At 39.1% G+C, this 14922-nt stretch overlaps 1 protein-coding gene across 6 annotated transcripts in view; it reads left to right on the top strand.

The window, feature by feature from the left end:
* The window catches only part of PHF20 (PHD finger protein 20), a 46123-nt gene that overhangs the window by 13795 nt on the left and 17406 nt on the right, over positions 1–14922 (top strand). For all 6 annotated transcript variants that reach the window (XR_014491946.1, XM_083358043.1, XM_083358044.1 and 3 more), the window contains 8 exons: positions 1586–1696; positions 3346–3517; positions 5102–5186; positions 9538–9617; positions 10541–10925; positions 12351–12458; positions 12892–13059; positions 14688–14855. Coding sequence is in view for 5 of the 6 variants with exons in the window: in XM_083358043.1 (XP_083214169.1) it covers positions 1586–1696; positions 3346–3517; positions 5102–5186; positions 9538–9617; positions 10541–10925; positions 12351–12458; positions 12892–13059; positions 14688–14855 (1277 nt within the window). In the remaining variant the exon portion in view is untranslated. The remainder of the gene's footprint in view (positions 1–1585; positions 1697–3345; positions 3518–5101; positions 5187–9537; positions 9618–10540; positions 10926–12350; positions 12459–12891; positions 13060–14687; positions 14856–14922) is intronic.

The following is a 14922-nucleotide window of genomic DNA, read 5'->3' as shown; positions in this document are numbered from 1 at the left end:
GAGCCAGCTTTGCTGGCTCAGGAATTCTGGGAGTTGAAGTCCGCGAGTCATAAAAGAGCCGAGGTTGCCGACCCCTGATCTAGTCCAAACCCCTGCTCATACAGGAGACCCTATAGGCCTTGCACTTTAGCTGCTGATCTATAGCAGTAATAGAAGTATTGTGCCCTTTATAGAATTGCAAGTTTTAATCAAGTTATACACTATATTTGTGGCTATATTAAAACTAGCAGTACTGTACAATATACAAAAATTAAGCCAGTTAAAACTGTTGTATAATATTTTCATAAAAGAATTTGTACTGATGTGATGCTGTTCCAATGTGTGGTTTTATTAGTTCAAATTAGAAATGATCAAATTCTGATCAGGAGCTTAGTTTATGACATTTAGAATAGCATTTTAAAGCTATTTTATAATTTGAGTTGTACATAAACTGTACAACTGAAAACTGTAAAGCTGATGAAACTGTAGGGAAAATTACATATTCCTTGAGAAAAACTTGCAAACTTTTAAACAATTGAGTTCCATTAAATATAACGCACTGGGGTTACAATGTTTGCAGTCTTACATTTAGTAAACCATTTTATGCCCCGAATTAACAATATGACAATTGTAAATGTTTAGAGGAAGTTTGGCCAAAATTGAAAGTTGAAATCTGTAGCTCAGATAGTTTGTTGACCATTAGATGATTATGAAACCAGTGGCAAAAATACAGTGGCAAAAGCACATTGATTATTGATTGATTATATACCATCAAGTCAGTGTTGATCATAAATATACTCTTAAGGACCATCTGTTCCCAACCTGGTCCTGCAGATCTTACTCATCATCACTGTAATTTTAAATCCAAACACATATCATTGTTACATGTAATGTATACTTCCTAGCACCTTAAAACCGAGTAATAAGGTTTAGGGTATTAAGTTTTTCTCCTAGAACGTAACACAGTATTGAGAAGTTACGTTGTACTTTGTAAATTATAATTCACTATATCATGTATATATTATTGCGAAGTATAGCAGTATTATATGCAACTACTGAATGGAAGCCATTTGAAATAGTTACCTATTACCTATAATAGCTGTTCCATGTGGCAGATATTCTTTATCTGTACTATTTAATTATGCTTAGTCCCTGCAGCTATACGGAGGCAAAACATTCATAAAGATAATAGATGAAGCAAGTAAAGATACATAGAATGGATCATTTTGTACCAGCACTATATTAAATTGTCTTCCCAGACATGAAATGCTGATAACAATAATGACCTAAAGTTACTTATATAAGATAATCTAATTCCATACAGTCTGCATTTTAACTCAATTCATACGGATAGGAGACGCAACTCTTGAGATGGAACTTCTTGTATAATATGTTTGACATGAACTATCACAGTTCAGTTTTAATAAGATTTGAGACGAAGACTATACAAATATGGTCTTTGCCTTGAGAAGACCATATATTAACATATGCTTTTTTCAGCATAATGCATTTGAAACATGGATTGTGAATTATTTTAATTAGACAGTTTTATCAAAAATAGCATAACTCTTAGTTCTGGTGATTGATGTTTAATTGCATTTTTCAGGGGAATAAAAGCAACGGCTTATAACAAAATGAGAAAACATCCACCAAACAGAAGAGGTATCAGCTTTGAAGTGGGAGCCCAGTTGGAAGCCCGAGACAGATTAAAAAACTGGTATTTCTTATTTCATGATAAAACCTGGATAACATTTTTTGTAATGCTGTCACATTGTGTTGCAAACAAGGAGTCAAATCAACAAGTGTTCCAATTCAGATCTCTTTATGATTTAGCTATGTATTTATTTATTTAGCTTGTTTGGTTTTATTCCAGTAACATTTAAGGAAGTAATTTACCTGAACTTGCTGGCTGTATTCGTGTGGAAAAACTTTTACATTATTTTGCTGATTTAATAATAAAATGTCATAGTGACACTTGTCCAAACTTTAATATAATGTACTGACCAACAATAGCTAAATTTATATTGGTATTTACAATAAATTATATAAAGAGTATTTTTTTTAAAAAAAATGGTTTGCTTTACACGTAATGACGCCTTGCAATGAAAATCAGCAATGGGCTTCACTATTCAATACTTCCCTTCTCTTCCATGGCACATCTGGTTTAAGAGGCTTTGGGACTTAATAAAACGTAGATTTCAGCATATCTAAACTAAAGAGAAACTGATTTAAGCATTACATATGTCAGGATTACTAATTAGAATTCTGGATTTGGACATTATACTAATCATGCAGAATGTGTAAATTGCTCCATTTATCTTTGCATTTTTCTGCAGTTTTCAGTTGCTTCGAGCCAACGTGAGACACACACTTTTTACAGAGGCTGCCTTGTACCATTTTGCAATCGGGTGCCACTCTTGCAATTATTCAGAGGGCTCCTTTTCCAAATTGCATAGTTTGGAGAAGGAACTTCCCAAATGATCGCAAGAGTGGCACCAGTTTCCATGCACTGGTGTGCTTTGTAGTATCAAGCCCAGGCTCCCAGACCATGGCTTATTTCCACAGCCAATGGGCATTGTAGTAGCCAGTCTGGGTCTCCTGCACGCAGTAGGCTTCCATGCACTGATGGACTCTGTAGTGGCCAGCCCGGGCTTCCCAGGTGTGGTGGGATGGGGACTAGACCTAGGTCTCCAAGATTCTGAGGCTTTGTGTACACTGCTGGTCCAGGTGGGCAGCTAAGATGGGAGGGAGAGATATGGGTGAAGACAGCTGGAGTTCCTCTGTGTGATTGGTCATAAGAGCGGGCAGATTACCAAATGCCTAAATTATTTCTTAGCCATCCAAAGGTTGTCCAGACAATTCTTGAGGTTTAGGTGCTTCTTAACTGCTGCAAACATGGCTGATGTCATTACCACAATATTTATGAAAAGGTTAGTCGTAAAACATTCAAGGCCTGTTGAGAAAAGCATAAATAAACAATCATTGTTGCCTCAGTGTTTTTATTTGTACTTTATATGTTTTGCCACACCTGCTAGGATTTGATCTGGAAAATGAAAAACAGTTACTTATTTTTTCAGAATAATGTGAAGAAATTGTCATGAATAAGATAAAAAAACATTGTTCACAGATTGATAAACCTCTTACAGTTAATAAGATATTGCAGGTCCCATTGGCTAGGGAGCTTCACTTGGTGGGTCCTAATCAACAGGCCTTTTTTATTGAAGCCCCCACTTGTCTGTGAGATGAGTGGTCATATAAAAATGATTAAATAAATCAATGTGTAAGGATACACTATTTAATGTATATTTTCAGTTTTACTCAAATTTGGCAAAAAAAATACTTTACATTAACTTTGTTTATATATAGGTATCCAGCTCACATTGAAGAAATTGATTATGAAGAAGGAAAGGTGCTTATCCATTTTAAACGTTGGAATCACCGCTACGATGAATGGTTTTGCTGGGACAGTCCTTATTTACGTCCTTTAGAAAAAATACAATTAAGGAAAGAAGGATTGCATGAGGAAGAAGGATCTTCAGTAAGTAAAAACATTGATCTAGTAACAGAATTACATGTCCACATAAATTATATAATTTAGAAATTAGAGGAACTTAACACAATTGCCAGTTTTCCTTTTTTATTGAATAAGTAAGATAAAAATGTACAGATAGTCCTCGGCTTATGATGACACTGGAATCAGAATTTTTGTTGCTAAGCAATATAGTTTAAAGTGTGGCTGCATCACTTAGTACTGGTAATTCTACAGTACTGGTTACTGTTGTTAACTGAATTTGTTGCAGTTGTTGGGTGAGGCAGCTTTCTGCAAGCTTCCCACAACCAAAACAAATGGAGAAGCCAGCAGGAATTTGCAAGTCCCAGATCAGCAGGCAGATAAGTGGCTGCTGCTATGTGAGATGGGATTTAAGGGTTATGGGATGTGGGAAAGATGTGAGGAGATGTACGAGAGGTGTCATGCATGTTAAGGATACACAAGTGTGCAGATAGGTCAGGAAAGGGACCACTTAGATTAAAGAGGATGCACAGGGGTGAGGTGTAGGTTGGGAAGAGTGGGGTGCCTGAGGGGAGCCATGTGCATTGGGAAGGAGGTCCAGGGGTGGTATATAGGTCAAGGAGGTTGCATGAGAAGTATGTGGGTTGGGGAGGGTAGATGGGGTGTGAAAGGTGCTAGTTAGGGTGCACATGTGTGTGTGAAAAGTGCCACATGGGGAGGAGTTGTGCAAGTGACTGACATGAGCTCAAAGAGACCAGGGTGGGTGCATCAGTGTGGAAGACTTGGGACATCCACTTGCAACTTTCCCTGCCGGCTTTCCCATTGACATTTTGGGGAAGCCAGCAGGGAAAATTTCAAATGACAAATGACTGTTGGGGGCTTGGTATACACTGTTAAGTGCAAATGGGTTGCCAGGTTATCAGGTTGCAATCATGTGACTGCAGGGATGCTGCAGCTGCATAATTTTGGGGACCTGTCCAGTCTCTTTATTCAGCACAGTTCTAACTGAACAGTCACTGAACTAATAGTTATAAGTCGAGGACTACCTGCAAAGGAAAACAAATCAGAATAAAATGAAAAGTTGTTAACTTTAAACACAGATTTATTTTGCTTATTATAATTATAGATAGTGTAATAAAGAATAATAACTTGCTTTCTATTAATAAGGCTAGTTTCTAATGAAAAGCTGATGAATAAAATGTATTGACTTTCATTTAGGGCTTCCTTCATCACAACATTTTGCTTCTCAAAGTTAATTTTTTGTAAAACTGTATAGATAGTTATTCTGATAAAATTTTATTTAGATTAGCCTCTGGTTAACTGAAAAGAGGGTAGCACTTCAGTTTTAAAATATTTGTGCCATTTCATAGCAACTCATTAATTTTGATTATTTTAATATATCAAGTACAATCTTTGTTATGAGATGCTATTATGGTATGATGGTGATTTTCCTAATAAGCTGAATAACATGTTTATAGTGCGGTAGAAAGTAATTAATGATATTTGTTGTTGACAATATTAGTTTGTAACAGTAGACTATTTTTAAAAAATTACAATGCTGTAGCATATTTTTATACAAGTTAGAATGATAAATGCTTCCTGTTTTTCTAGGAATTTCACATAAATGATCAGGTGTTAGCTTGCTGGTCTGATTGTCGTTTTTATCCAGCAAAGGTTACCTCTGTTAACAAAGATGGTAAGACATAATATGTAACTTTTTAATATCTGGAAGTATACTCCATTACAGCATTCAGGAGTACCACAGAAAACAGTATCATTCTGTTTCAACTATTGTTCCTGATTTTTATGAACATAAAATATTTGTTGTATTTTTTCTTTGAGATATATCTTGATGATTTTAGGGAGATTAACTTGTTAAGTTACTGGCAAAGCTTCTGACTCACGTGTGGGTCATTTTTGGAGATCATCTTTAGCTCTTTAGAGCAGAGCTTTTCAACCAGTGGTATGTGTACTACCGGTGGCAGTTTAGCACCTGGCAGGTGATTCGCGACCCCTAGCCAAGTGTAGTGGGGGAGGGAATGAGCTAAAGTGGCGCCGCACAGACCTGGAGGAGATCAGCTGGAGCTGCAGGGCTCGGCAGAAGCCCCAGGATCTCCCTGCGCAGCTGCTTTCTGGTTGGAGCTTCTGACATACCTGGAAGAGAAAGGAGAAGAAGAAGATACAAAAGGAGCAAGTTTTGGTGGGGGAGGGAGAGAGAAAATACACACTGAGAGAGAAGTGGCTTTTGTTATGAAGTGGTGAGGAGAGAATGAGTGAGTGGCCTTTGTGAGCGAAATAGTGAGAGCAAGAGAAAAGCTTTTGCGAGCAAAGAGAAAGAGAGCGAGAGAAGCTTTTGCAAGCGAAGAGTGAATGAAAGTAAGTTTTGCGAGCAAAGTGAGTGAATGGGAGCAAGAGAAGCTTTTGCAAGCAGAGTTGGGAGCAAGAGGCTTTCACGAGCAAAGTGAGTGAGAGCAAGAGAAAAGCTTTTGCGAGCAAAGTGAGTGAATGAGCGAGAGCTTTTGTGAGCAAATGGTGAGAGAGAGAGAGACAGCGGCTTTTGCGAGCAAAGAGTAAGAGAAAAAGGGAGAAGGGAAAAAGAAAAGGCATTGACTTCTGACTAATTTAATTTAATTTAATTTGTATACCGCCCTTCTCCCGAAGGACTCAGGGCGGTGAACAGGGCAATAAATACTAAAATACAAAAGTACAAAAATTAAGAAGAGATTAAACCATAATGCCCAATAAAACAGATAAATTACATAAAAACATGATAAAATCCCAAAACCCATCAGACCAGGCCGGCTTGTTCAAACAATAGGTCTTTAGATCACGTCGGAAGGAGCGAAGGTTGGGGGCCGTCCGGAGCTCAACCGGTAGATGGTTCCACAGATCCGGCGCACCCACAGAGAACGCCCTCCCCCTGGGGGCCATCAGTCGGCACTCTCTGACCGGTGGCACCCTGAGGAGGCCCTCTCTGTGGGAGCGCACTGGGCGGAGGGAAGTTGATGCCGGCAGCAGGTGCTCCCTAAGGTACTCCGGACCCATGCCATGTAGGGCTTTAAAGGTCATTACCAGCACCTTCCACTGTTGCAATAGGAAGGAAGCATTAACATTGAACCTCAACTTCTTACTTTTCCATAATATTATAAACTAGCCATTTCTATAACAACAAGCCCAAAATCCCCACCCTTTTTTTAGTCATCAAGTTTTTGACACCTTACTAAGCACTGGTGGTACTTGAATATTGTCATGTCCTAAAAGTGGTACAATCTGTGAAAAGTTTGAAAAGCCCTGCTTTAGAGGTTGTCTGTTATGAATCAGCAGAGAATCATAGGCACCAGTGGGGGTGGCAAAAAGAAGGGCAGGTGGAGAGGTGTATGTGATAATTGTGCAAATGCAATAGTTTACATGTTTGTGTTAAGAGATTTGGCACAAAGATGTCATATAGGTAGTTTTTGACTTACAACCATTCATTTAGTGACCATTCAAATTTACAGCTTCAAAAAAGTGACATGACTGTTTTTCACACAAGTGTTGTAGCATCTTCAGGATCACATGATCAAAATTTAGGCACTTGGCAGCTGACATTTATAACAGTTGAACTGTTCCAGGATCATGTGATCCCCATTTGTAACCTACCCAGCTGGCTTCCAACAAGTAAGGTCAACGGCAGAAGTTGTATTCAATTAATGACCATGTGATTCATTTAACAACTGCAGTAATTTGCAACTCTGACAAAGGGTTAAGAAAAGACTCCCTGTGGATTTTACACTGCTAGTTGCTGCTTACTATAGGAGTGGTGCTCATCTCTGTTTCAAGGGCCATTGAGCCAGCCCTGTCTTAAGATGTTTCCATGGTCATGTGGCCAGCATGATGTCATGGAGCACTGTTATCTTTCCACTGGAATGGTACCTATATATCTACTTGCATTTGCATGTTTTCAAACTGATAGGTTGGGAAGACCTAGGGCAGGGGTCGGCAACCTAAAAAAGAAAAAGAGCCACTGGGAACCGGTTCCATCACAAATTAAAAAAAGAGGGAGCCGCGTGCGTGTGTCCATGCACGCGCATGCGCAAAAAGGTTTTTTGCGCGGACGCACGCGGCTGCCATTTTTTAAAAAATGAGATGGAACCGGTTCCCGGTTGCCCGACGGCGACGGCCCGTCTGCAAAGCTGCCGCTTTCGGCAGCTTTGCAGACGGGCCGTGGCAGCTTCCTCAAAGAGCGGCGCCCCTGCCCATTCCGAGAGGTGCGCGCGCACCTCTCCGAACGACCGGAGGTGCGCGCGTACCTCCGCACGAAGGGGCAGCGGCGCCGCTCTTTGAGGAAGCTGCCGAAAGCGGCAGCTTCCTCAAAGAGCGGCACCGCTGCCCCTTCGCGCGGAGGTACGCGCGCACCTCCCCAAAGGTTTGGGGAGGTGCGCGCGCAACTCCGGTCGTTCGGAGAGATGCGCGCGCACCTCTCGGAATGGGCAGGGGCACCGCTCTTTGAGGAAGCTGCCGCGGCCTGTCTGCTAAGCTGCCGCTTTCGGCAGCTTCACAGAGGGGCCGCGGCAGCTTCCTCAAAGAGCGGCACCGCTGCCCATTTGCGCGGAGGTACGCGCGCACCTCTCCAAAGGTTTGGGGAGGTGCGCACGCACCTCCGCCCATTCGGGGAGGTGCGCGTGCACCTCTCCAAACGGGCGGTGCCACTCTCCATTTGGAGAGGTGCGCGCGCACCACTGCCCGTTGGAAGAGGTGCGCGCGCACCGGGCGGCTGGGAGCCGCAAGGAGCTCACTCTGTCACTTAACTCTTGGGTCTTGAACCTGGGCTGCTGGCTTTCCAGTTGCCAAGCCCAGTGTCTTAACCACTGAGCCATCTCACTGCCTAATTGGCAAAAAAAAGGTAAAATGGGACAAAACTCACTTAATAACTGCCTTGCTTAGCAATGGGAATTTATCAATTAAGGTCATAAGATGAGGTCTACCTGTAATAATGCATTTCCTTGATTACATTGTAACATATTGCTTTATTGTTAACATTATGCTTTATTACCAGCATTATTTGTGAAAACTATAAGGTGCATGGGAGGTAATAACAAGAAAGGATTTTAAAATAGAGTAGAAACTGGGATTTTTCATGCAGTAGAACAATTGTACTTTTGAAAGAAACTACCGTAAATGCAAAATACAATTGCAGAATTTTTCATATTTATTAAATAACCACAACAAAACAAGTGTTTATTCAGCATTTGCTTTTAACTTGCTAGCCACAATCCTTAGCAGAACAGGCATGATATTTACAGCTGGAGGTGCCAAGCTCTCCTTTTGTTTCAAGGGGCACAGCCATTTATAATGCTAAATTGAAGAGTGACTAAACTTTTTCTTTCTTTCCTGAACATTATTATGTAACATGTTTCTTTTCCTGATAAAACTATTGATTTCCCATTTATCTTTGACCATTATCAGTGACATTTGCATTTGCTAGATAGGTCCTGAGCCGTTTCTTCCTTTGTCTTTGACAATTACCCCAGGGTTGCACTCTTCAGCTTTGTGGACTTGTGGCCACATGTAACAGGCCTTCAGCTCAGCTCAGTCCAACTGGGTTTGCCACCCTACCTTATTTATTAAAACCATAGATCTTCATCAGCCAGAGCTGCTTAAATTCTTATTAGTTCCCATTTTACCTCCATTTTCAGAGTTCTTCCTAGAGTTCCTCGCATAGTTTTAGATTACTCCTAAGGACAGCCCAGTATCTATGGCTTCTTCCCTTTGGGAAGATGCCTTAAGACAGGGTTGTTAAACTGCCGGCCCACGGGCCGGTTTCATCATACCGAAGCCACGCCCACCTCATTGCTGGCAATGCAAAAAGAGTGGTGATATGTCGTGACATGTCATGTGACATGGCGAGTTTGACACCCGTGCCCTAAGAGAAAGTAAAAAATGTTATACTTCTAGCTTCTTAATATGCACATCAGTTGTTTGGGGTTTTGCATGTACATGAGAGCAACAAGTGGGAAGCCATAACTGAATCGAGGCTGTCACACTAATTTTTTTCTTTTAAATTTCAGGAACTTACACTGTGAAATTTTATGATGGTGTGATTCAGACAGTCAAAAATATACATGTCAAAGCTTTTTCCAAAGATCAGGTAAGAAACATATTTTGAAATTTTATGTATATCAAATTGATCTTATATGTTGACAATGCTACAAAGCTGATTTGCAGTTTAAGGTATGTACCACTTTTGCATGTCATGCAACATCATTGTGAATATTAAATGCATATCTAGCAAATCTAGGTTTACACGTTAATTCTCTACTTGCATAATAGGAAAGAGATTTTTTTTGCTTCTGTTTAATCAGGGTTTTAGCATGTTGTCCATATATGAGAAAAAATACCGTTTTAAAATTTTAAAAAATGATACCTTGAAGTAAATTTGTCTTTAATAACATAGAAGCTGTGATTGTTTAAATCAGTTTGTTACAATGTAACATCACTAACCATACACTTAATTATAAGGTGCAGTAATTTCATTTATTACTGTGCTGTTAAAACAAATGAAACCATGTGATTAAAGAACATGTCTAAATCCACACAGTTTATTTAATATGTTTTTTTGTTGTCAACATGAGAAACTATTGAAAAAGGGAAACAAAAGCTTCCAAAGGTATCTAGGACATGAACATAAGATGAATTTTAATTATTTCCTTATATGTATATTGCACTAGAAACATAGTTTTAGCACGATGTGCAAACATAATCACAGAATCCAAGTTTTCTATCTATCTTAATTTTGATTCATATATTTCTAGTATGTGACGTTTAACATTTTGAAAAGAAGGTATTTGCTTTTTAAAACTTGATTGCCATCTTTTTTTTTCTGTCAGGTATATTTCTTTTGTAGAACTTAACAGTTTTCAGTATTGATCATTGATGCTCTAGCATTAAATGATTTTGTTTTTGTAGATTTTTCCTTAGTTTAATTGTATATCTAATCTCCTTCCCACCCTATAAATAAATTAATAAATTAATTTGTAATAAAAAATAAATCACCAACTTCTTTGTTTTTAGTCTGTTGTGAATAATTCAAAACCTAAGGAGAGATGTAATGAAATTCCTTCATCTCCTGAAAGATGGGAAAAATTTAAAGAGCAAAGGAAAACAGCTGAAAATAATAAGAAAGACAAGGATGAAAAGCTATTAAAGATTGAACGAAGGTCTAAAACTGATAAAGAAGGAAAACTAATTGGTTCTTCAGATAAAAATAAAGTTTCTGAAAAAGCCCTGTCTAAAGATGGGAAAGAAGACAAGGAGAATATATCTGAAAATGACAGAGAATTCTCAATAGATACCCAGATTGAAAAAAAACCAGAAAATGATAGTGTGAAGGCCCCATCAGAAAACATCAAAGAAACTAAGCGACGACGTGGTAGACCACCTGTGGTGCCTCCAGCAGGTCAGTCAAAACTAAGTGTTGGGACAAAGGTATACAACATAAAGTCCCAGGGTCATGTGCAGCTTCTTCAAAAAGTGTGAAGAAACTACATTTTTTCATATGCTAGAAAGAGAAAATTGTTAAATATATGGGAACTAATCATATTCCCTATGCACACTGGCATGAATTAGCTTTTATTGAAATGAAATAACATTTTCATTTGATTCTGGGCTTCTAATTTTATTAACTTTGAACCTACCTACTTCTGGGAATGCAGCTCGTAGTACATTAGTTAGTCTGAAACTAATACTCAGTGCTCCATATTTTTACACAATCATTATAAAAACTGGCTGTCTTTCTGTGTTAAAAATGTTTAAGGTGTTATAGACTAAATTCTATCTATGATTATTCCATTTGTTTTAAATCATACATAATGTATTTGGGTAGGACTAGTTTGTTGGAATCAGCAATACAATAGCAGTCTTGTTAAAAGTATTGCATAGTTTATAAGAGTGGTGGTGAACCTATGACACGGGTGCCAGAGGTGGCACTCAGAGCTCTCTCTGGGCACCCGCACCATGCCCCGGAGGTGGCAGCTGTCCCTCTTCAACCAGCCGCCTGCTAATTCACCGAGGTCCCACATGGCTGAATGCATCCTTGTATGGCTGGTTTCCCTCCCCCCCCCATCCTGTCCCTCCTGGCCTCGCATGCTCTCCTTTTCCCAGGCATGACCCACTGCATCACCACCTCAGCTGTTAGCCGACCATCCATCTCAGAGGTGGCTTCTTTGAACTGCTGATGACGGACTGCCGAGCCCCAGTGTGCCGGTTGAAGAGCCGGCAGGCTGTGGCTACTGACAGACACCGGTGGCCCCCATGCGCTCGCTGGCCTCTGTGTGTGGGGGCCGATGGTGTCAGGCAACAGCTGCCCCAGCCCTTTCCTTGCCCCATAGCAATGGCACCCCCACCCTGCCTCACCTCACCCCACAGGATGAGTCTCTTGCCTACCGCCGCACCTGCCAGAGACCTCCTGGAGCTCCTCCAACCCTGCCCACCCCCCACAGGTGTCCCTCCCCATGAGCAACATTGAGGTGACCACACCCACCTTGGCCACATCCATCCAATCTTCCATGACCACCACAGCCATACCCACCCAGTGGGCCACGCCCACCTGGCACCCAGCGATAAATAAGTAGGTTTTGGGTTGCAGTTTGGGTACTCTGTCTCTAAAAGGTTTGCCACCACTGGTTTATAAGAAACTGAAGATGATGACATGGGAGATTTCCTTTTGATTTATTATAATTATAGAATATAATGAATAATTCAAAGTAAAAAAACTACAAGATTCAAATCCTAAATCCTGCAAAAGCCTTACATAAAATTACTTTCTCTTACAAGAATGAACTTGTATTGTATTGAAATATTTTTATTCTATTTATATATTTAGAACAAGGTTCTCAAACACTGCAGCCTATAACTTTAGAACTGAGAAGACGAAAAATTCCTAAAGGAGGAGAAGTCCCTTCAAAACGTCCCCGGCTTCAGAAGAACATGTGTGAGTCAAGCCTGTTTATTTAACTAGAATAGAAACTGTTAGGAAAGAGAAGTATAGTATAACTAGATTTCATTTAGGAATTTAGTGGGGCAGTTTTTTTAAAAAAGTGTGTATACATAAATATCATGGTAGGTGCCAATATTATCCAACCTTGGTTCAACTTGAAAGAGTTAGAAAAGGTGGATGTGAAACTGCCAGGAAATACTAAGACAGAAGATTAGTTTGGAACATAATATACACAAAAAGCACTACCACAGAACAATGGGAAATCACTTCCCTGTAGTTATGAGAAATTTATATAGAGCTATCTATGTAGATACCAGATGTCAAGCTTGACTCGAGAGAAAGTACCTTTATCGGATAACTGGTTTTTATTTAGCAATATTTATATGATACTAGTGTACCAATTGTTATTTAACAAAATTATTTTTAGCACAAGAGAAGTTGAAAAGTGCTCCAGACAGTGAAAAAGATTCCATAAAGAGACAATCAAGACATTCTACTACCAGTAGCAATGATACTTTAGATAATAGCATTACCACACCACTTCTGGATGAAATTGGGCCTTTTGAAGAAACTACTCCAAAAGAAATTAGTGAAGGTAAAATGCTTCTTTTATATGTGTTGTCAGTAACTTTTAGGATCGAAGCCTAGTTCTAGTGTGGCGGAACCATGTGGCAGTTTGCCCAAAACCATTTTTTAACTTTTTAAAAGATCTTAGAGGTGTTTTGCTCCTCCTTGTAGATCCTAGCTGTCACCTAGGAATTGTGTCCAGTGACCTAAAAGTAATTTTACATTATTGTACAGGAAGTGGAAGGGAAGAATTCAAGATATTTGCTAAAAGCACTTAATGTCAAGAAAAATAGTTTTTAAAAATGAAACTTAGGACAGTATTAATGTCAGTCTTCCAAAAAGCTTTTTCACTTGCAGCTGCTAAGTGGAATGATGGTTAAGGTATTAGATTTGGATTTGGAGACATAAATTCAAGTAACTTCTTGACCACATTGCTTTCTAAATTTATTTATTTCACCAATAAATTAATTCTGGGTGGCAAACACAGTTAAAAATATCAATATAATAACAAAATATATAACCAACATGAAAGCAAAATAGAATTACAGTCAAGGAAAAGATCCATTATAAATTAATAATACTTTGCAAGGTTAACTCACCCTGCCTGGGAGAAGAGCCTGATTTATAGGGCTTCTTGAAATAATAGCAGGATCATGGTCAGTCTAACTCTTGGTGAGATTGTGTTCCAAAGGAAAGGAGCACATTTCCTGGGTCCTGCTAAAGTACATTCCTTAGTAGATGGAACCTGGAATATGCTTCTCCTGCTGGATCGAATAGGGCAGTCAGGGAAATTTGGAGAGAGAGAATCCCTCAGATAACCCAGCCCCATGCCATGAAGGAGTTTATAGGATATGTGAATTGCATCTGGAAGCCTATCTGGATCAAGTGCAGTTTTCAGATGTTCTTCAAGGATAGTATCACATATAGAGCATGTTGAGGTAACATTGATGTCAGGCCTAGAACATTGACCAAACTAAGATACCATTGTCACATATACCTAAAAACTACTTTTATTGGAACAGCTATAGTAACAGAATCTTTTAAGTTTAAATATGCTTCCCCTTCTTCACTTTGCCTTCATGCAGCTAGGGAGGGGCCTGTTTACTCAAATTACTTTCTTATAGTAGGATAAGGATTGTATGATTATTGCCATGATTATGTTTACTCAAGATTATATTTCACAGATGTTTAATAAAAATTTATTTTACTGATAGAACTATTTGTAAAACTGTTTAAAACATTTAAATATTTAAAGTGTTTTGAACAACTTTTAAATTGTACTTTGTGGGGCAAGCAGAAGCTTAGAAGCTAAACATATCTGTTAAATGTATCAGCATTAATAGTCTTTTTAATGCAGATTGTAGCACTGAAAAGAGTTGATACCTGATAGAATTAGGGCAATGGGAGGGAAAATATAAACGTTTGAGGAAAACCTTTTGAAACTAAAGTACTTGGAGGATAAAAATTCTCTTCATGCTAGCTTGGATTTTATTGTTTCTTAGTTTGAAACAATTCTATTTTTGAAATTCTAATTTTAAAACTGCACACTCAGTGCAAACATGTAATTAAGATGCATTTTTACAGTTGCTCAAAAATTCCTTCTATAACATGGTGGAATCCTCTAGATTAAGCTTATTCTCCTGTTTTATCTTTTAGATCTCCTAGAGGCTTGTGCTAAATCTGACCAAAAGATTACTAAAGAGTCATCTCCACCTTCAGAAGTATCTCAAGCTTCAATAAATGATAGCAGATTAAAGGAAGAGAACGTAGCAGAGTCTTCCTCCTCATCCCATTTGCAAGAGACTTCTGTCACATCTGTTACAGGTTAATTTGAGGGGGGTGGTCTTTGAGGAGAAAGTACACCCTGAATTTTGATGGGGCTAGGGCAGGA

Source organism: Vipera ursinii, assembly GCF_947247035.1.
Source record: "Vipera ursinii genome assembly, chromosome: 3".
Classification (NCBI taxonomy): Eukaryota; Metazoa; Chordata; class Lepidosauria; order Squamata; family Viperidae; genus Vipera; species Vipera ursinii.
Note: the sequence above shows the minus strand (reverse complement) of the source record. Positions and strands in the feature narration are given on the sequence as shown.